This window comes from Sinocyclocheilus anshuiensis, unplaced genomic scaffold (assembly GCF_001515605.1).
Source record: "Sinocyclocheilus anshuiensis isolate Anshui unplaced genomic scaffold, SAMN03320099.WGS_v1.1 scaffold88, whole genome shotgun sequence".
Lineage (NCBI taxonomy): Eukaryota > Metazoa > Chordata > Actinopteri > Cypriniformes > Cyprinidae > Sinocyclocheilus > Sinocyclocheilus anshuiensis.
The window spans coordinates 1,294,652-1,315,151 of NW_015555728.1; the positions used below are offsets into that span (position 1 = coordinate 1,294,652).

At 38.2% G+C, this 20,500-nt stretch overlaps 2 protein-coding genes across 4 annotated transcripts in view; both read left to right on the plus strand.

The window, feature by feature from the left end:
• The window catches only part of LOC107672746 (RNA-binding protein EWS-like), a 12,243-nt gene extending 8,198 nt beyond the window's left edge, over nt 1-4,045 (plus strand). For 2 of the 3 annotated variants that reach the window (XM_016466068.1, XM_016466069.1), the window contains exons 8-16: nt 1,254-1,291; nt 1,701-1,733; nt 2,208-2,320; nt 2,430-2,559; nt 2,738-2,839; nt 2,925-3,051; nt 3,183-3,280; nt 3,390-3,606; nt 3,706-4,045. In XM_016466068.1, coding sequence (XP_016321554.1) covers nt 1,254-1,291; nt 1,701-1,733; nt 2,208-2,320; nt 2,430-2,559; nt 2,738-2,839; nt 2,925-3,051; nt 3,183-3,280; nt 3,390-3,606; nt 3,706-3,742 — 895 coding nt within the window. In that variant the 3' untranslated portion in view covers nt 3,743-4,045. The remainder of the gene's footprint in view (nt 1-1,253; nt 1,292-1,700; nt 1,734-2,207; nt 2,321-2,429; nt 2,560-2,737; nt 2,840-2,924; nt 3,052-3,182; nt 3,281-3,389; nt 3,607-3,705) is intronic. The other variant, XM_016466070.1, reaches the window with a different exon arrangement.
• Nucleotides 4,046-7,117: 3,072 nt separating this feature from the next.
• Nucleotides 7,118-20,500, plus strand: part of LOC107672792 (GAS2-like protein 1) — a 23,162-nt gene continuing 9,779 nt past the window's right edge. The window contains exon 1 of the mRNA XM_016466157.1: nt 7,118-8,481. Coding sequence (XP_016321643.1) covers nt 7,795-8,481 — 687 coding nt within the window. The 5' untranslated portion in view covers nt 7,118-7,794. The remainder of the gene's footprint in view (nt 8,482-20,500) is intronic.

Genomic DNA, 20,500 nt, shown 5'->3' on the forward strand with positions numbered 1-20,500 from the left:
AAACATGCATCATTCTTGGAAAAAGGGGTAGTTTACTGTGTAAGTTTATCGCAGCAGATGGTGGCACACGATCATGGGCATTTAAGTTTTATCCTTATTTACTGGGCTTTAAATTCTGAATGGAACTTTGTCGACAAAGTATGCAGAAAGTAATCGGGTTTCAAAATGGTGAATGTAAGCAGAAGGGTTCGTTCGGCATTGAAAGAAAATTTATCTTTTAAATGAAATGGTTGCAGTAACCTTGAACAGAATCCTTGAATATTTAATGGACACATACACATTTAAATACTTTGTTGGTAACCAGAAGTAAGAATTTAGTTTTATGCATAAACCGTTTTTCAAACACTTCTCAGTAGGTTGGTTTTGTTAACCCATAAAACTAGTAAGAAATCACTGACTCCAAACGAAAAAGGAAAATCAAGTTATTTCTGGTCCAACTGAATTCATGTTTCAAGGGACGGTGAGCATGCTATTAAACATTTCTGATATTTAAATTTTATACAATTTCATGTACTTAAAATATTTTTGCATTTGTGAACTGTTTTCTCATTTCAAAGGTCTTGTTTTAACATTCTTTGTCACATTTATACGCTGCAGGTATCAGAGATCGATGTAAGAACAGCTGTACTTATTCTTTAAGTACCTTTTTCCATTTCAAAGGCGACAGCTCAAAGAACCATGGGGAATTTTCTTGATTGTTTTGTTTTTATTTAGCTAATGTTTGGATCTCTTTTTTTTTTTCTCTTTTTTTTACCGGCATATGTGATTTTCTTTTTTATATATATATACTTATCACCCTTTGTAAACATTTGTCATTTGTACTATAAATTTATGAGTGTACTTTTGTTCAGTGCTGATGTTTTATTGGTTTAATTCTGGTTGAAGTAGCTAAAGGGATTTTTCCACAACAGGATTGCTGTATTTAAAATTTGCCTCAACATTCGTTTTATATTGGGTGTAGCCCTAAGCATGAAGGCACCAAGCTAACTTGGCAATTCTTCCCATTTTAAAAAAAGGTTTACAAAAAGGCAATGTATTTCTGGTCCTGTGTGGATGTCTTTTTACATTGGTGCAACCAAACTGTTAAATACCATATAACATGTTATAGAAGTCATGAAGCAGCCCATTTATTTGCATTTACATTTGTCACATGGGGCATTTGCAAAGTTAGAGGGAAATATTATGTTCATTTCCTACTCAAGTCCTATGGTTGGAGACTAAAAGGAATATCGCCTTCATATCTTCATGTTTAGCATCGCTGGAGACAGAGGGGGCTTCAATAAGCCTGGTGGTAAGTTCTTAAAGCGTATTCCATTGGCTAGTCCACTTGTGTTAATTTAGAGGCCATTCACGCCTATGTGTCCTTAAGAGATTCCATTTGGTGTGCCACTTTTAACCAAAAAAAAACAAAACAAAAAAAAGTGTCCTAATGGTTTTTATTTGGATTTCTTCAAAAGTTGAGACATGTCCTTTGACAGAAGCGTCTTTTTTAATTCTGCTTTTTTTTTTTTTTTTCTCATTTCATTCTGACAATCAATTGTGGTCAAGGGTAATCCTGAAAATGGTCATATCTTCTCAATGTATTTAATACTGCTCGCAGGTTTTTTGTCTTGGCAGATGGGCAGGTTTGCTTTTAAGATGTAATGTCATTGCCTAATAGTGTTTCTTGTCTTTCTCTTCTTTGATCCATGGAAACCCAGAAGGCATGAGGGGTGGAATGGATCGTGACATGGGTATGTGTTGTAAATGATCCCCCTCTCTCTTTTAATATATGTACATTACGGACAAAGGCAGTAATTTCTACAAAAGTGACAAGACTTCAAATTTGTTACAGTGCAGTTTGAATTTTTATTCAAATAATCTGGAAAAATTCACGAACAGTTTCCACAAAAATGTTAAGCAGCAACAACTGTTTTCAACATTGATAAATGTTTGAGCATATTAAAATGAATTCAGAAGGCTCATGTAACACTGGAGACTGTTGTAATGCCTGCTGAAAGTTCAGCTTTGCCATTACAATGCTAAATTTATTTTTGAAAGATATTAAAATAGAAAAATATTTTCAATTGTAATTTCAAATATTGCCGTTTTACCTATATTTTATCAAATAAATGCATCCTTGTAGCATGAGAGGCTTCTTTCAGAAACCCTAGTGTAAGTTGAATGGATATAAAAGTGTTAAATTTGATTCTCTCTCATTAACACAGGGCATCCAGGAGAGCAGGACTCTGAGAACAGCACAATCTACATCACAGGCCTAACTGAGAATGCAACTCTACCAGAGATGGCCGACTTCTTCAAACACTGTGGATCGTTACGGGTGAGAAGCTACATAACTAGATTCATTCTAAATAACAATGTCAGCTTTTTATCATCAAAATTCAGCTATTGTGACTCTCCATTTTTATAGCCATTTTTGTTTGTCATAGATAAATCGGCGTTTAAACCAACCAGCCATAAACATCTACACTGATAAAGACACTGGCAAACCAAAGGGAGATGCCACACTGTCCTATGAGGAGCCTGCCATTGCCAAAGCTGCTGTTGAATACTTTGATGGTTGGTTTCTTACATTTTTGTTGAATGCCTCTTCTTTAACTTTAACTTGGACGGGTCACGTTCAAGATTATTTCCATGAGTTGTGTCAATTGGTTGACATTATTCTGCCTGTTCCACTCAAGAGCTCTTTTCACTTTTAAACATGTTCTCGATCATTTACCTGCTGCTCATACCTCAGGTAAGGAGTTCCAAGGCCGGAGGATAAAGGTGTCTATGGCTCGCCGGAAACCCATGATGGGGGGTATGAGAGGAGGAATGCCAATGAGAGGTGACCGTGGAGGTATGATGAATCCTCAAGCCAGCAGGAATCCTTCAAGTGGAGGGTGTTTCTGTATTGTAATGGTGGCTTTGTATTATGCCACCAGGTATGGGAAGAGGAGGAGAGAGAGGTGGTTTCCCCCCTCGTGGAGGCCCTCGAGGTGGAATGGGTTGGAACGGGCCTCCCGGAGGCAATGTGCAGAAGAGAGCTGGAGACTGGGAATGTCCCAGCCCGTGAGTGATGCATAATGGTTTAAACAAACAAAATATGAGGCATCTATTTTGCAATACATGAGGCCTGCTAAATAAGCATAAAAACGATGTTGATGTCTGTTTCTGGCTGTCTACCTCAAATCTCTTTACAGTGGATGTGGAAATCAAAACTTCTCCTGGAGAACGGAGTGTAACCAATGTAAAGCTCCAAAACCTGAAGGCCTTGGAGCTCCTTCCTTCCCTCCTGCAGGTACACGCAGATTAACAGTCTTCCCTCATCAGCTGGTCTCTAAGTGTCTGTGACTGAGATATGTGTTGTGTAACAGAAAAAGCATGATTTGTTTTAACTGTATATTCAGGTGGTGATCGTGGCAGGGGTGGAATGAGGGGCGGCAGGGGAATGGATCGCGGTGGTCCGGGGGGCATGCGTGGAGGCTGGGGAGGAGATCGCGGCGGCTTCAGAGGAGGCCGTGGTGGAATGGACAAGGGCGGATTCAGAGGAGGTAGCAGGGGTGGTCCTCCCATGGACAGAGGGGGCAGGAGAGGCATGGGACCCCCAGGCAAGATGGATATGAGGTGAGCGTCACTTACTGTGAGTATAACAGGATAAATGTAATATGCTTTAGTCTGTGTGGTGCTTCATGTACTTGATACATATTTTCTTTTCTTTTACAGGGATCATCGTCAGGAGCGCAGAGACAGACCCTACTGAGATCATGCATCAAGCAAAAGGAAATTTACATAGAGGAAAATTTTAAAGTCATTTTTATTTATGATTCCATATTCATACATGGCAATCTTTTTTGTTTGCTTTTCCTTTTTTAATTTCAGTACCACATTGTGGTTTTAGTTAAACCTTGAGGTTGCTTTTTTGTATGCAGTAATGGCCTTTTTTCCTTTTAAGATACTCAGTTGCCCTGTAGTCAACGTTTTTGGGGATGTCTGTCTTGTGTCTCTCTATGTAACTATGTACTTTGAACTGTTTTTAAAAAAATAAACTTTTCCACCTCCATTGTTTAGCTGGTTTGCTTTATCCTTTTCATATTGTGGTGTTTGCTTACTGTAGCTGGCAGCAATTATTACTTTATACATGCTGTCTATTCATGTCTTTAAATTAGTTAGTTAATAGGTGTTATAGCCACTTGTTGCTTCATGCGTTAAGCTCTTAGAGCTGTTTTTAAAGGACGTTTCAAAACGGTAAGATAACGTTTATCTGTGTAAATCTAATGACATGCCCTGCCCATTAAAATGGGTGCAATTCAAGCTTTAACCGTTAGGTGTCTCATTCTAATTCTGGTTCCATGGCTACCATGTGCATGATGGAGCAGATTATCTGCTGAGTACCAAGTAAAATGATGCCAGCTCTGTTATCAGAGCATGACTAAGCCTCCATTAGAGCCTCTTGATGAACATTATTGGTTTATCTGAATCTTGTGTGATCAGTAGATGTCTTTTTTTCTTGTGTTTCAAGAAGAATTCAACATCAAAAATGCTGTGCAGCATTTTTAAGAAGTATGCACAGTTACTGTAGCCATCTTTAAGTCAAATTTTGGAGGGGGAAATGTAAAGCTGTTCAATCACTAGCTGTGCAGAATGTTTCTTTTAAGACATTTGTAAACGTAAATACGCAGCATGTTTTCTGCTCTGTTTAACCGTTCTATAACAGAACAAGTTGAAACAGTGGTCTCATGTGAAGCTTGAGAACGTTATCAACCTTTTACTTCGTCTGCAAAGCATCTGGCATGTGTTCACCAAGCACCTTGTGTTGAATCGTTGCTCTTGTTAATTGAAGTGTTGGCGGGAGCTGATAGGATGCTTGCACCAGTTTTGGAGCCTTCTTACAAAACCCATATTAAGTTTTTATCTAATTTAATGACACTCAGAAATTAAATTAAGCAACGGTAATTCTCAGTCATAAAAATATTTCGCTACATGGAATGACAGTGTTTCATTTCAATTTCACTGACTAATGCCTTTTTAATGGACATCTAGGAGCCAAATGCTCATTTGCTGGAGAGCTGTGGAATGAACTGGTTTTGTGTATGTGTTCACAGAAAAGCTGATTCATCCAGTCCTCGAAGAATGATCTCATTCCTCTCGCTGTGTGTCCTCCCCTCCGTCTAGCTCTTAAAGAAACAACCCAATGCTTTTCAAATCAAAACAAGGGCCTCCCTTTGGCTGCATGGCTGCTGTTGGAATCACACACTGCAGCAGTCCCGGCCAAGCTATTGAAGAGCACACTGCCTGACGTTAAGCAACAAGAGCAGGAAGTAAAACAAAAAGAAAATGGAGACATTTCCACTTATGCTCTCAGATCTCATGTTATGGGATCATACAGACAAGAAAGTGTGAAGAAAAGCTCAACAATGCACAATCGTAATAATGTCTTATGGTTGGTCTGATGTTATATTTAGAAGAGAGTGGGAGTGATTTAAATCTGCAGTTGGCTTGTTTGGTGACGTACTGCAAAAACATCCAAGCAAAAGTGACTCTTAAAATAGGATAACACTGGGGTGGGAATCTGGACTCTGGAGTTTTCCTCATAAGGATAATTTCTGATCCGCTATTACAACACTATAGGAAGACACATTCGGAAGGATTATATTAAACCATGACATCAAAATACTTCTATTTTAAGTTCTTTTTCTCTAAACTTGTTTTATCTTCTCATTCACAGCATGTGCCCTAGTGTGGCTTTGACCTAAGATTGTTAAGAGTTGAGTTTCTGAAGACAGACCATCAGTTGTCCTACAGCCATTGAACTTATTGTTTAAAGGAGACAAATGAGTGCTGATTAACATCATGATGATGTCTTCATGTCTGTCTTTTGTCTGCCTATTCAGAATGGCCCCTTTCATTTGCTGATGACCAAGACCATTGGCAAAGTAGGCTAGTGTGAGTGAGCCTTAACTAAAGGTTTGGAGCCCAACGGGAACAGAGCTTGTTGGATAACCACATTAATTTAATTGGACAGTCCTGATTAATGTTTGGCAAAAGAGTTTTTGGGAATGTGGATCAAAGAAAGATTGACCTTACTGAGCAATGGAGCAGATAAAGTGGCAAATGCTTTCTGAGTTTTCTCATTGATTGATCTTCAAAGAGAGATTAAGTTCTACAGCGATCTTTACATGAGTAGAGCAAGATGATAGTCTTACATTTTCATCAAGTATATGACATCCAAACACATGACAAATATTTATTTAACGACTCTCCTGAATACTTGATTCTGACTACTACCAAAGACTATAGAATACTACTAGTCAATCTCGACGTTTTACCGTTGCCCATGGCAACATACTGGCGCTACTAGCATGTCTCTAAAATTACTCCGCGGTCTCGCTGTTTGTAACGCGAGTCAGAATCGCCAGTTTGCGCAAACATCGGTCGGCGCAACAACGAATAGGTAGCTAATGAGCTGTGTGGAATTGTAGCTAAATAAGTTTGCCAACTAGTCCACTTAAAAAGCGACTTGAATTGCAGCTAGAAATACATCAAATAATATTGTAATGTTATTTGTTGTAGTGTTCGTCTTGTTGAAAAACCTTTTGTTTCCTACTTAGATGGACTGTTTTTTTTTAGCGGAAGCTTTAATCTAATGTAAACAATATATAACATGTATAACAATAATAATAAGTAAATAAATCAAAATAATGCCATTGTATTTATTTATTTGGTAAATGGTTGTATAAATAAGCGGGATAGTGAAACGTTACAGTCAGTTCATCATGGTACAATACCCATCCACTTTGCTTCCCTTGACTGTACATTATCCTTATATTGGCCCTGCCACAGTTTATTATCACGTGAAGGTAGATAAGTAAGTTTAATTTCATCACATAGTTTGAGTTGACTTGATCGTGATTGATTTAAACGGACAGGCAGCGCGTGCAAACGTATATTAACGTACATTATCAATTTCGCGCTGATTAAATGTGATTTGTTTTTTGTTTTTTTAGCGTGAAGCAATCACGGGATGCCTGTTCCCATCAACGAACATGCAAATTGGAGATATGATAAGCAAAATCAACATCCTCGTTTTTGTATTTTCGCTCGACTGCAAAACAATAACTGTATTTAAATCAAAATGATTGGTATCAACCGAATGCCAATGTAAATTTTTTTGGCATTGGTACCAACGGTTCGGTTTGGCCGTTGGTAGCGGCTTGGGCAATTGAAAGAAAGGGGATGCACAGGGATAAAGTTGCCGTTGATCCTCTAATGAGATGTAACTCGATGTATAAGCCACTGCAGCTCAACATGTTATGCAGGAGGAGGCGCATAGGACGGTCGGATCATTTCCAACTGACGAAGATTATTATTAAAGTGCCCCAGTAGACCGGGGCTGCCTTCCTGCCTCAATCGGCCATGCGTCTTCCGAATTGGTGTGAACGAATGAATAAACGAGGTGTTGCGGAGCGCTGTTAGCCAATGCGGATGTTCCTCATGCACAACGATAGCGAGTGGGACAGTATGTCGCCGAGCTGTCATGTACTGATAATTGTCCTGTTTCTGTTTCGGTCCGGACTTCCACAGGGGGAATGAGTAATTGCTATGTGGTCATTGAAGGAGGCGGGTATCTCACAGACATCCGGAATCCATCGCGGAATCCCACAGCTGTACCGCGGCGCTGCGAGTCAAAGCGGCCCGCTTTAGGAGCTCCTACCGCGCGTCGTTATGCCATTCCTAACGCTGTTTATGGAGGATTACTGTACGAGACAGTCGTGCGTCATTTCGTGCCTTGATTGATACACGTTTCCCCATAATATGGCCGATCAGAGCAACATTCAATCCGCCGCCTCCAAAAGCATCAGGCCGTTTAAGTCCAGCGAGGAATACCTATATGCCATGAAGGAGGATCTGGCTGAATGGCTGAACACGCTGTACGACCTGGACATCACAGCGGACACTTTCATGGAGAGTCTGGAGACCGGCTGCGCGCTCTGCCGGCATGCCAAAAACGTGAACCGCGCCGCCCACGACTTCAAGACGAAGTATCCAGATGCGGCGCTTTCGTTGCGGATACCCAGCAAGGACGTGGTCTTCCAGTCGAGGAACGTCATACCGGGATCGTTTTTGGCCAGAGACAACGTGTCGAACTTCATCGGCTGGTGCAGGCTGGAGCTCTGGATCAAAGATGTGCTCATGTTCGAGACCAACGACCTGGTGGAGAGGTGTAACGAGAAGAACTTCGTGCTGTGCCTGCTGGAGGTGGCTCGCCGGGGGGCCAAATTTGGCATGCTGGCCCCCATGCTGATTCAACTCGAGGAGGAGATCGAGGAGGAGATACGGGACCAGGAGAACCTGTCGGAGGCTCTGGGGGAGTCGCAGAGCCCGCCGAGCAGGACGTACAGCCGCAAGGAGAGCATCGGCGAGCCCGACCCAGAGCTGTTGGCCCGCTGGCGGGAGCAGCAAAAGAGAGTCCTGCTGGATATGCGCAACCTGGACGAGCTGGTGAGTTTGACAGCTGTCAGCATACTCACTCAGGTTCATAGTAATAGCAACCAGTGGGTTGTTATTATTATAGGGAGCTGTTGGTTTATTCGTAATCTGGTAAAACAGACTACAGATTGATACTATTCAGAACTTGTTGCATTTTATTAGTTAAAACATCCTACATGTCAAAACTCCAGACATGGGTGTGTTGTGGAAAGTGCAGGATTGATGTTGATTTCTGGTGTCAGTGGTTAGTTGTGTTAAACTGTGTGTTTATATGGACCAGAAATGACATATAGGTTATATCAGGTTGCTTTTTTAGCACTTACTCTTCCAGTGCTTCTGCTTACTGCAGATATAAGTGGATTTTCCGTAAAATCTTGACTTGCACTGAATTTAACTTTTACCTTAGATGGCTCTACATCCCAAACGTATAGAGCTTAGGAAGAACCACCTAGCGCATCGAACTCATTTTTAAAACATGGGACAAAACATATTGTGACAAAACTTTACCTATACCATAATTTTTTAAATAGCAAAATTACACTTTGAAATGAATGCTAGAATATTTTTCTAGCACAGTGAATACCAGTCTATCTATTTCCATTTTCTTTTTATTTGATATAGATAATTCTACAGTTCTTATATAAAAATAGATTAGACATTCATAAAAACAGTTAAAAATCATGTAAAATAAAAGCCATCCTTCATTGTTACGGTTTGTTTTTTCAATATTTTACTTGCCATGAGTTGATTAAAGTCACCCAGGCATGTTTTATTGTTTTTTAAGTATAATTGTAACTTATATTATAACCATGTGTCAAACCTCTCATAAATAATAAAGAAAAATAGTTTGAAACATCTAAATTCATTAATTGAAGTGAATGCCAGATTTGTAAATATTTATAATTTGTAATATAGATTTTCTTATGGTTTTGACTCATATTGAGTGAAAACATCTTTTGCGAGAAAATGTAAGTAGGAAGTTTTAGCCAGACATGACTCTGAGCCTATACAGAATAGATTGCTTTTATTTGTTCAATTTAGTAGCCTGTTTTGTCACAGTGATTCATTGATTGGCATTATCTGGTCTTGTGAGTGGATCTTTGTGTGTGTGCAGGATGAAAGGTCAGAAAGTGTGTGATTTGTATTGGTGTGTGACATCTGAGTCTGCACATTTTCTTTTACCCAGGTCATGTGGAATGCTGACCGTCCATGGCATATCTCAGACTCACCTATGTGTGTTCTTGAGGGTGAAAGGTTGTTCCTTTAGGATCAGAAATATTGGACCCTGGTCTGTCTGTGTTAGTAAGTTACTGAGACAGTTGAATATTTATGAACATGTCCTTCTTATTTGATTAAGCTTCTTTGCCACAGCCAGAAGCACAAATATTGCTGTTTCAGAAAGATGCTTCTTCAGTTTGCATTGTACTTTTGCCAGTCCTGGTAATCTGCTCTCATCCAATTATGTTGACATTACAAATATGTTGAAATTACAAATATTTGGGAACAACAGGAAAATTTGCAATCTCCCACAAGCACTGGTGCACAGGGACTTAATTTGACTGCGTCCCAGTTTCTGTGTGCCACTGGACAGCTGTGGTATTATTTCCCTCTAAAAGTCTCTCTCTTCACTCCATTTATGCTCTGATCAGCAATGGAAATTTCACTACTCAAAACCGCCAAACTGTCAACATCATCCCAAACATCAATGTTTAAAATGAAGTTGTTGATCTAGTGTTGGTCCATCATAGAAACAGTAGTCCGCCCTTATGAGCTTGTAAGCACCTTTTCTTCCTGTGTGAGAACTGCTAGCATCAGCATGAGTTCAGGTAGGGTGAAGAAACAGTGGACGTCAGATGCTTTTATATCAGGAATTCATTCTATACAGGTTGTTAGAATTTTTGACTGAATGTAAGCCTAATGTTAAAGTATACGGCCAGTGATTTATCTGGCCCAGTAGACACTTTGATTGGTCCCTTTTTACGGTTGACCCTGTCTGGATCATCTAACACAGCTACTCATCTTATCTCGCAAGCCGTGTTGTCGAACAGAGCAGCTGGCTTTGTCCTGCAGAGACAGCGTGGATTCAGTGACAGGCAGCAAGATTCCCCTGAAGCTTCAGGACATACTGGGGCACTCAGCAGAATTCGTCAAACACTCTCTCTCGTCTTGTCTGCTTTAATAATATTGCTCTGTGAGATTAACTGCCCTTTGTAATGATGCGATTTCTCACAGCCTTTGGTCTTTGACAGGCAAGTTCAGACAAATCTTTTTGATTCATTTACAGTTCACCTTGTGGCCATATTTGAGAGATATGTCATGCAACCACTTATGACTGGTTTGTGGGAAAAGCACACTTCAACACAAATACATTCAGACTTCCTCTAATATATATAATGCAGAAGTTCTGTGTGATTTATTTTTTATTTTTTTTGCTTTTCATCATGAGATTTGCTTATGCGCTTTCTTGATTTAACTCAATAACACACTGTAAAGAAGTCAAGTCAACTCACAAAATGGGGATGCTTACTACATCAGCAGTGTATGAATTATCTGATGATATAACTGATTTTTAAAAATGTTATTTGTATCAGTCCATATTGGATATATAATATTTGATATTTAATTGTGCATGCTCCTTTTCACCAATTTTTACATTTGGATTATGATTTGATGTCGTGATGTAAGACTTAGCCTACTTAAAGTTAATATTTAATAACACTGGTAAATGTAATCCTTAGCAAGTCCATCTTTCCTGCTTTCACTTTTGGGTGAACTATTCCTTTAATAGTATTATTTAATATAACTGAATCTGTCTGACTATAGATTACACCAGCAAAATCATTTTAATGGTCAGATCAGGTAAAATGATCTCCATCACACTGGCAGCTCACATTACAGTCTCTAATTCTAATTCTATCATTGTTGCCTTGATTATGAAGTTATTTTTTCACAGATTTACAAATCCAGTTTTTGTGAGTGCTGTCCATGTGAAATATGAATGTGTGGTGTAATCCAGTTTTTTATCTTTTGGATTTAGTTTGAGGATTTTAGCTTGGTCACTTGGTTATTTTAGATTTTAATACTAATACACACAAACATCAAAGTCACTGTACAAATGTGAGATTCATGATTGTAAAGTAAAACAATGACCATGTGGATTATTCTACTTTGATCTTGTATTTCTTAAAGAGATTTCTATGGAGACAGGATAGAAGACTTTTGCGGATGTGCTTGGATTTAGTATTGGTAATCCTATTCATCCCTGTGGAATATGAAAGGATAGTTTTGATCCTCACCTTCTATTAGTTCCTCACACATCCTCAATTAGACACACACACACATCCTCCTTCTGAAGAGGGTTTAATATTCTGAAATAACATTCATGCTGCATGAGGGAAAGCAGAAGTGTCTCTGAGATGAGTGTATTTGAATTACACAGCTATAGTTCCTCTTGATTTTCTTAGTTACAGAAACACTGATACAAATACTCCTCTGCACCTCTTCCTCTAATGCTGTCTTACTCATCTCTGGTAGGTTTGGCTGGGATTTTCCACTGTTGGATGGCATGGGGGGAGACAGAGCCACTGCTTTTCCCTGTGTAATGTTATTTAGTACAGTCTATTTCTGCTAAAATGTCTAGTCACAAAAAAATGTATTCGTATAGTCACTCTAATGCTGTAGAACCCAACCCGAAGATGAGAGAGAGAGACAGTTTTGCTCTGTCAGCTTTCTCAGCCCATTTGTCATTTGTTTGTGTAACGTCTGTTTTTGACGCACTGTCTCACTGTGCATTACATCACTCATCATATAGTTGCACATACTCTTGGCTACTCAGAATGCTTTAAATAGAAATGCAATATAACATACACTACTGTTCAAAAATTTGGGGCTGGTAGGATTTTTAAAAAAGTGTTAAAGTCTCTTCTGCTCTCCAAGGCTGCATTTATTTGATCAAAAATAAATTGACAAATATACAAATTGTGAAAAAATTTTGTATTTTTATTTTATTTATTTTATTTTTTTTACTGTATATATTTGAAATTGTAATCTATTCCTGTGATGGCAAAGCTGAATTTTCAGCAGCCGATACTCCAGTCTTCAGTGTCACACGATCCTTCAGAAATTATTCAGTTTAATCAAAATGTTGCTGTTGTTTAATCAAAGAATTTAGAAGACAGGAGAACAAAATACTAGTATACTGATTGTTTTTTTTTGGCACATGCTCTTGTAAACACAGACAGCGTCTTGTCAGAAATACTCGATGAAATGACATCAAGGCACATGACCAGAAGGATGCCCTAAAATTTCTAAGACACCAGTGCCATTATATCTAACAGGGCTCTCTGTTCTCTCTTTTTCTCCCCCTCTCTCTCTCCCTACACCCCGAGGCCTTGACATTCTGCATCATGGTTTTGTCAATAATGCACAGCCCCAATATTCTCTCTCTCTTTTTGTTCCTCAGACACGCACATGCATGTGTACACATATACACATACGCACACAGTTCCTGCCCAGAGTTAAGGAGAAAAGCACAGAGAGAACACACTGCTTGATGGTGCAGTGCAGTAATGTTGCCCTTCTCATTATGATCCAGACATGAATAATAGCTCAAATCATGTGGTTTGTTGAGAATTGTGCTGTTACTTTGCTGAAAGATTGGTTGTTGCCTAATGGTCAGTAAAATAGGGAAATTTCCCATAGAGTTACTTTGGAGGAGAGACCTGAGCCATATCTAAGAACCAGAATATGAGAATTTGACATGTTTGTGGGCTCTTTTGACTTGTACCATTAAGCAACCATCCAGGAAACCACCTAGCAACCACTCAGAACATCTTAGCAACCACCTAGCGATACCCTGGTATTGCAAGCATGCACTACTATGATGTTCTGCAGAACATTTTTTAAAATGATCATCTTGCTGGAACTGCTTGCAGGGGTTTGACCACACGTATGCTGTCCCACGCTTGTTGTGCTCATGGGTCAAAATTGAGAGATTTATGGAGGTAACTGCAATCCCCTAAAGGCTGAAGGGAACATGAGGACAGGGAAAGAGGGAGGGAGACTAACCCGTGAGGCAGAGGTGAATCGAAGGAGAGTGATAGCGAGAGGGAGGCTGATATCAAAGAGAGGTGGGGTCGAGGGAAAACAGAAAGCTTTGCAGCAAAAGATATGAAAAAATGGAAAAATGCAGAGTTCAGTAGAGAGAGTAAATGAAAGATGTGTGGGGGTGAGAGCGAAAGAAAAGAAGAAATAGGAGCAGAGAGAGAAACAGAACAGAGGTGAGCTGAGGACAGAATAATGAGAACAAGATGGATAGAGAATAAAGAGAGCGGGCAGCTGGGATGATGTGTTGCTCAGAGAACCTAATGGCAAGGTTGTTATATCATTGTGCATTTTCAAATTAGCTTCCTTTAAAAAAAAAATTCAGATTTATTTCCTAGTGTAGTTTCAATAAGTTTATTTATTTATTTATTTATTTTGTAATTTTCGTCAATGTTGAAAACAGTTGTGCTGCTTAGTATTTTTGTAGACACTTTTTCAGGATGAATAGAAAGTGTGAAAGAAAAGCATTAATGTAATGCATCCTTGCTGAATAAAAGTGTTAATTTCTTTCTTTCTTTCTTTCTTTCTTTCTTTCTTTCTTTCTTTCTTTCTTTCTCAACTGACAGAAAAGGAAAGGCACAATCTGTATTTAAATAGGAATCACAGTCATTGCGAACAGTACTGCACATTGCACAAAAAGTACATTTGTAAGAGAATGAAGAGTCCTCTGCTACTTTCTACCAGTCATTGCGGTTTCATCTCTGATAGCTGTATCAGTAACCTTACTGGCATCACACACTAGACTGCCTCTGGGATGTCTTCACCCACACACGTCAGGTTATTCCAGCATGTGAAGAGAGTTCGATGGCTATTACAGCTAATTTTGTGTTTTATTTCAGGTAGTGTTTCAACCACTGTTTTTAGGTTTTCATTTACTTGCATTAATTGTGTTAATATAATTTATGAAAATCTAAGGTCATCATATTCATATTATTTGGAAGAAATGAGCTTTAGCAAAATAAAGCCTGCTCAAGCACTTGCACTAGCTTCACCCTGTCTTAGTTTGAGTTTATGACAGTAATCCTGCCTTATGCTTCACTACATGTATTCAAAAAAGAGCAGGAGACAGTTTGCCAGAAGTGCCTGTACTGTACAGACTGCTGGACCCACATCTAATGGATTTTACACCAGAGAGATAGACAGAGAGAGAGAGAGACAGGAAAAATAGGTCATGGCAGTTTGTGCTGGGTCAGAATCACACAAGCTGAGGCTTCGCTGTGAGAGAATGTCTCTCACTCACTCTCTCTCTCCCTCCCATATGAAAGTATTTCCCATATGAACTAATATTTAGTCTTTTCTCTTTTTATGGTCATGCTGATTTATGCTTTAAATTTTGGCTGCCATAGGTCATGTATCTTTCTGTGGTGGTCTACAATACTATTAATACAATAATCTATGAACAGAACTAGCGGAGTGGGCCATATATGTCATTTCATACAGCACCTGTCTATGCTCAGCTTTTGTTTGTGTGCACGCATGTGTATATACATTCATGTGTAACTGAGCGTGTGGAGATGAATGCATGTGCACCCGTGTCTGTATCTGCTCAGTGTGGAAGCTGAGTGGTTCCTTAGCTCTGTTGGTGGCTGATGGAATCACAGCATGGATGCCATTCCTATTACATTATGCGTTTAAATCACCTGCAAGTATGGTGATACTAGCTATTGTTGTGTTTTGAAGTACTATGGTAATGCATACATTCTTTTGTATACATTTTAACTATATATATATACGGTTACACCTGACGTTTACAGTTACACTACCCCAGCGTTTTCAACTCTTGAAAACGGAGACTTTCGAAAACACTGCAGAGCCAGACCCCATTTTAGTTTGAAAACTCCGGGGTTGCATTTCAATGTAAACGGACCAAAACGGAGACTTTTGAAAACGGCTTCCCACATGCGCTCTGCATATCCTTGATGACTGTGTAAACAATAACATAATGCTCATTGTTGTACCTGCAATAATGGTCATGTGACATGCGTTTTCAGTTGTGTAGTGAAGACGGAGAACGCTTCTGAAATGCAGTGAAAACACAAGTGTAGACGAGGATCGTTTTCATTTTAAAACGCTGTTTTACATGCACTAGTGTAAACAGGGCCTTGATGTGTTAAATGCCTGTCAAAGTGAAAGAAATGCTTAGAATTTGTGAATTACTCAAAAAATGTCTTTGGAACTGATGGCAAGTTATTTACAGTGGTGACATTTTTTTCTGTCAGTGTTGCCTAGAGGTACATTTTATTGCCCAGAGCTCTTTCTTAATTTGAGACTCACAGCAATAATTAATTTTGGTACCTTTGTCTCAAAATATTTTTTTTCCATATAAATAAATATAAACAGAAATGATCTGTTTTCCTACAGAATAAAGAGTTATAATTATTAATAGTTAAAGTTATTAATGTGAATAGCATTGCTTGGATAATTTAGTCTTATAAGAATCTGAAGAAAAATGTTAAACAAAGTCTCAATTGTCCATTTGGTCTCATTGTTGTTTAGTTATATGCTTAATAACAAAACAGCCACTGATTTCCCACTGCAATCGACACTACAGTTGAGTTAAATATTTAAATAACTTAATGACCTCTATATGTTTTTGTCCCTCGTGGCCTGATATAGTTTTTCCTTGACCAAATTTTATTATGGCAGAGATATGAAAATTGATTACATAATCTGTGCAGTAGATTGTGGGAAAAAAGAGAGAGGAAGACAGTGTCAAAAGTTATATACTGTAGCTAGAGAGATTTTATGCCAGGTACAATTCAGGTCATGTGAATTTTTATACCATGTATGTACCAGAAGGTCACCTGATGTTCCTGGTACTTGTATAAGGTTATAGCTCAGTTTATCTCCCTAAACTTAGCGTCAGTTTCATCATAATAAGGCCTCAAACAAAAGGAAAAGTATGTGATAGTCTTATGCTGAAGCTTGTGAGGAGAGCTTTTAGTCTTTAGTTCTCCTGACAGGACACATATTTTGCTTTGCCCTTGGGCACAAGCCACAACAAGCCTTTATAGTGCACTGGAGACTAACCTTCAGATTTCACCAGTTTACAAAATGGCTTACTTGACTAAAAGGAAACAATCCTGTCATGGTAACTTAGTCTTTTCACTTATCTTAAGTTTATCTTAAGCCCTATTCCCCAGTTACTCTAAGCAGCTGGTTTGTCTGGTTAGGTCTCTCTGTTCATGTGTGTGTGTGGAAATTTCAGTGGTGTTTTGATTTTTGATGGAAGAAGGACAGTCCTTTTAATTAAGGATGACAAATTAAATAAGAGATGACATGACAAGAGATGATCTGTGAGAATGTAGGTGTGCATTCCCCACATGTTTTCCCTCTGTAGATGTATGCTATTCCTTTGTGATACAATCACCCGATCACAGATCACTGCTTGCTTGTTCTTGTTAAAAATCCTTTTTTTTCTGTAGTCCTTCCAAACCTGTATGACTGTCTATATGATCTTTCTTCAGTAACAAAAAAAGATATTTTAAAATATGTCTCAGTGTTTCCTTTTTTGCATACAAAGTAAATCAGTGGGGTTCCATTGGACCCCATTGAATTTCATTTTATAATTTTATTGTTGAGTAAACCATGCCTTTAAGTTTACTTGGAATGCGCAATAAAAAAACGTGATTTCTGAAAAATTAAATAAAAATGGAGTTATCGGTTTTTGCAAATGAACTCTTCAAATATACATTCATTAAATCATTATTTATTTATAAAGCACATTTAACCCAAGGCTGACCAAAGTGTTATACAGTGCAGTATAATCAAAAGATAAGAAAAAACATTCAGCACTAAAAGCCACAGTAAGTAAATAAGTGTTAAGTTTAAATTTAAAAGCAGAAAGAGATGTCGCAGTTTTAATAGATGATGGTAGGCTATTCAAAAGTTTAGGGCCTGCTATTGCAAAAGCTCAATATAGTGAGCAATCCAAGATCCCTGGACCTAAGTGATTTTGATGGGTTGTGAGGACATAGCATGTCAGAGAGATATCTGGGAGCTAAACCATTAATGATTTAAAAACAAAAGTTAAAATTTTGAAATCTATTCTCAATTTAATGGGCAGCCAGTGCAAGGAAGACAAAATAGGGGTGATGCGTTCAAATTTACGACTGCCTGTCAGCAGCCTAGCTGCAGCATTCTGAACCATTTGTAAACGATCAATGGATGAGTGGTTGACTACATAATAGAGTTAATTACAGTAATATGGGCATGATAAAATAAAGGCATAAATTACTGTTTCAAAGTTCCTCAGAGAGAGTAGAGGTTTAACTTTTGCAAGGCGTTGTAAATGGGAAAAAGCATGATTTAACCACAGCATTAATTTGTTTATCAAACTTGAGTCCTGAGTCAAACCAAAAGCCTAGGTGTTTAGCACATGGAGTAATAAATGAAGTTAGATCACCGAGGTCCAAATTTAGAAAACCAAGATCCAAATTTTTTGCCATAGTTTCATCTACATAATACATCTACATAATAAGTTACATCTAAATAAGTGAGGTGCAAAAGTCTGACACTTTTATTTAAAATTTTTCCAATTTAAAACAATTGATTCAATTCATGATTCACTGTTTTAGAACTATTGTTTAGAACTATTTTTATTTACTAGAGATGCACCGATCGATCGGCCAGGGATCGGAATCGGAATCGGCCGAGTTTCCTCATGATCGGCCCGGATCGGTGATCGGCCGGTCAGTCTCACTTCTTTCTGATTTCGAGCCGATCCGTTTTGTTACCAGCGGCACAGGCAATAACATCAGCCGCGCATTCTCACTCTGTTCTCTCCGACGACCACTTCTCTCTCACACACATCTCATTCGCTCCGGTTAAATAGTGCTTGTATTGCGCATTATTTTAGTAATTCCCGCAGGTTTCGCGCTTATACCAAACGTGCGCGCACCACCACTGATCAATATTAGTGAAGCGCACAATCCGCACTCAGTCTCAAACAGCTTGTGAGCCACAAATACCAAAATGAGTGGCTAACTGCGCTAAAACGTTCAAATACAAAAAAAATTATGTCAAAATGCCTGTTTTGGCGAGTATCCAGTTAAACAGTCAGTTTTGGAATGTTAAATAGTTGAGAAAAAGAACGCATGTTGTGTAACAGTATTTGGGTCCGTGGATAAAGGGACCGCAGTCCAATATTGATGCTGCTGTTTGTAATGTTAATCAAAGAACAAAAGACAAAGAAAATAATTTTCTGCTCTTGACTGAATACGTTTTATAACTTTAATGGTAAGCATTAATCTGTATTTCATTTTTACAATGAAGACTACAGAAATTAAAGTAATCAAATTTGATTTGATTACTTTCATTTCTGTAGTATTTCTTAACTGAATAAAAACTTGCTTAACCTGAAAAACTTAGTTTCATAGCTCTCTTTATTCTATTGCTTTTATTTGTGCTGTTGTTTGCAATTTTTTTTAATTTGTTCTTATTTTATTACTTTTTACTTGTGTTTTTTTATGAAAATAAAACTTTGCGTTGAAGAAAAGTAGATTTTTGTTTGTATATGCTGTCAATTATAGTTCTTAGAAAGAAAATCGGAATCGGCAAAAATCGGTATCGGCAGATCACACTAACAAAAAATCAGAAATCGGAATAGGCCAAGAAAATTGCAATCGGTGCATCTCTATTATTTACTACACAATTTGTCATTTGACATAGTTAATTTTATTTTAAATTATTTTGAAGTACTGTACACTAATGATTGCCCATTGGTTTTTATCAGTTTTTAGCCCCTTTATATTGCTTATTGGCAATGGCAAACATAAAAATTCACAGATTAAAATTTATATTGCAAGCATGATGATTTCTAAAATCATCATGAATCATATATAACTATATACAGTATATTTACATATAATATATATTTAATAGTATATATTTCCTCAGCGTTATTGTTTGTGTGTGTGTTCTGAACATGGACACTCACTTGTGCTGCTGTCTTTTAGAAATCACACTGAACAGTATGAATCAGATTTAATGTTAGATTAGATAAATATGTTAACAGTGTTAATTTAATTTGTCACTTAAGTTAATGTGTCAGCTTTGTCAGCCCTGTTCATTATCATATTTATTCACTCCCAGCAGGCGTCTCCTCTCCTGCCGTCTCGCTCCTTCCCCTCCATCAGGTGTTCAGCTCTTTCTGTCTGCCAGTATATTTTTCCCAGGAGATGCCTGCATCCGTAACACAGAGAGCACTCTGATAACTGCAGTCATATGACTCTTGTCTCTTATCGCTGTTTCCAGAGCAGTGCAGAACCAGCATTTTCCACGTCTCTGAGTTGATTCTATCACAGATACATCTCATTGTCTGCTCTGTTTGCATACAGTATATGCTGCTGACAGTACGCATTGTTGGTAAGACGGACATTTAATAACGTCTCCATGTCTCACATTTGGTAAGGGTGGTTTCTCAGCTAAAATCAACACAGAAATACTGTGAGAGCGTTACAGGGAGTCTTGTCTGCTTCGGTTCTGCTGCACAGAATGGCAGAGCTCTGTGTAAACTTGATTCTCCTTCAGTCTGATGGCTGGAGACTTTAAACTGTGCAATGAGCATTAAGGCTCGATATTGTATACTTCTGTAGCATTTAATTGTTTTCTCTGATGTCCATTTATAATTTTACAGTGATCAAGTTTTTAGTAATTCTCAGTGTCCGACTTCTGACATCTATTTAAAAATGTTGCTAAAAGAAACACTCAGCATAGTAGTAACCCAGAACTCTCTTTATTTTCTGCACAGAGCCACATTTCCACACAGCAGAATTGCTTTGTGAAGGTACAACATGAGTTTGAAATTTTAAAACAATATATATATGTTATATATATATATATATTGCTTAAAATATATGTTTTGGAGATCAGTAATAAACAAGTGTGTGTGTGTTTTTTTTTTTTGTTTTTTTTTTTTTTTTCAGGG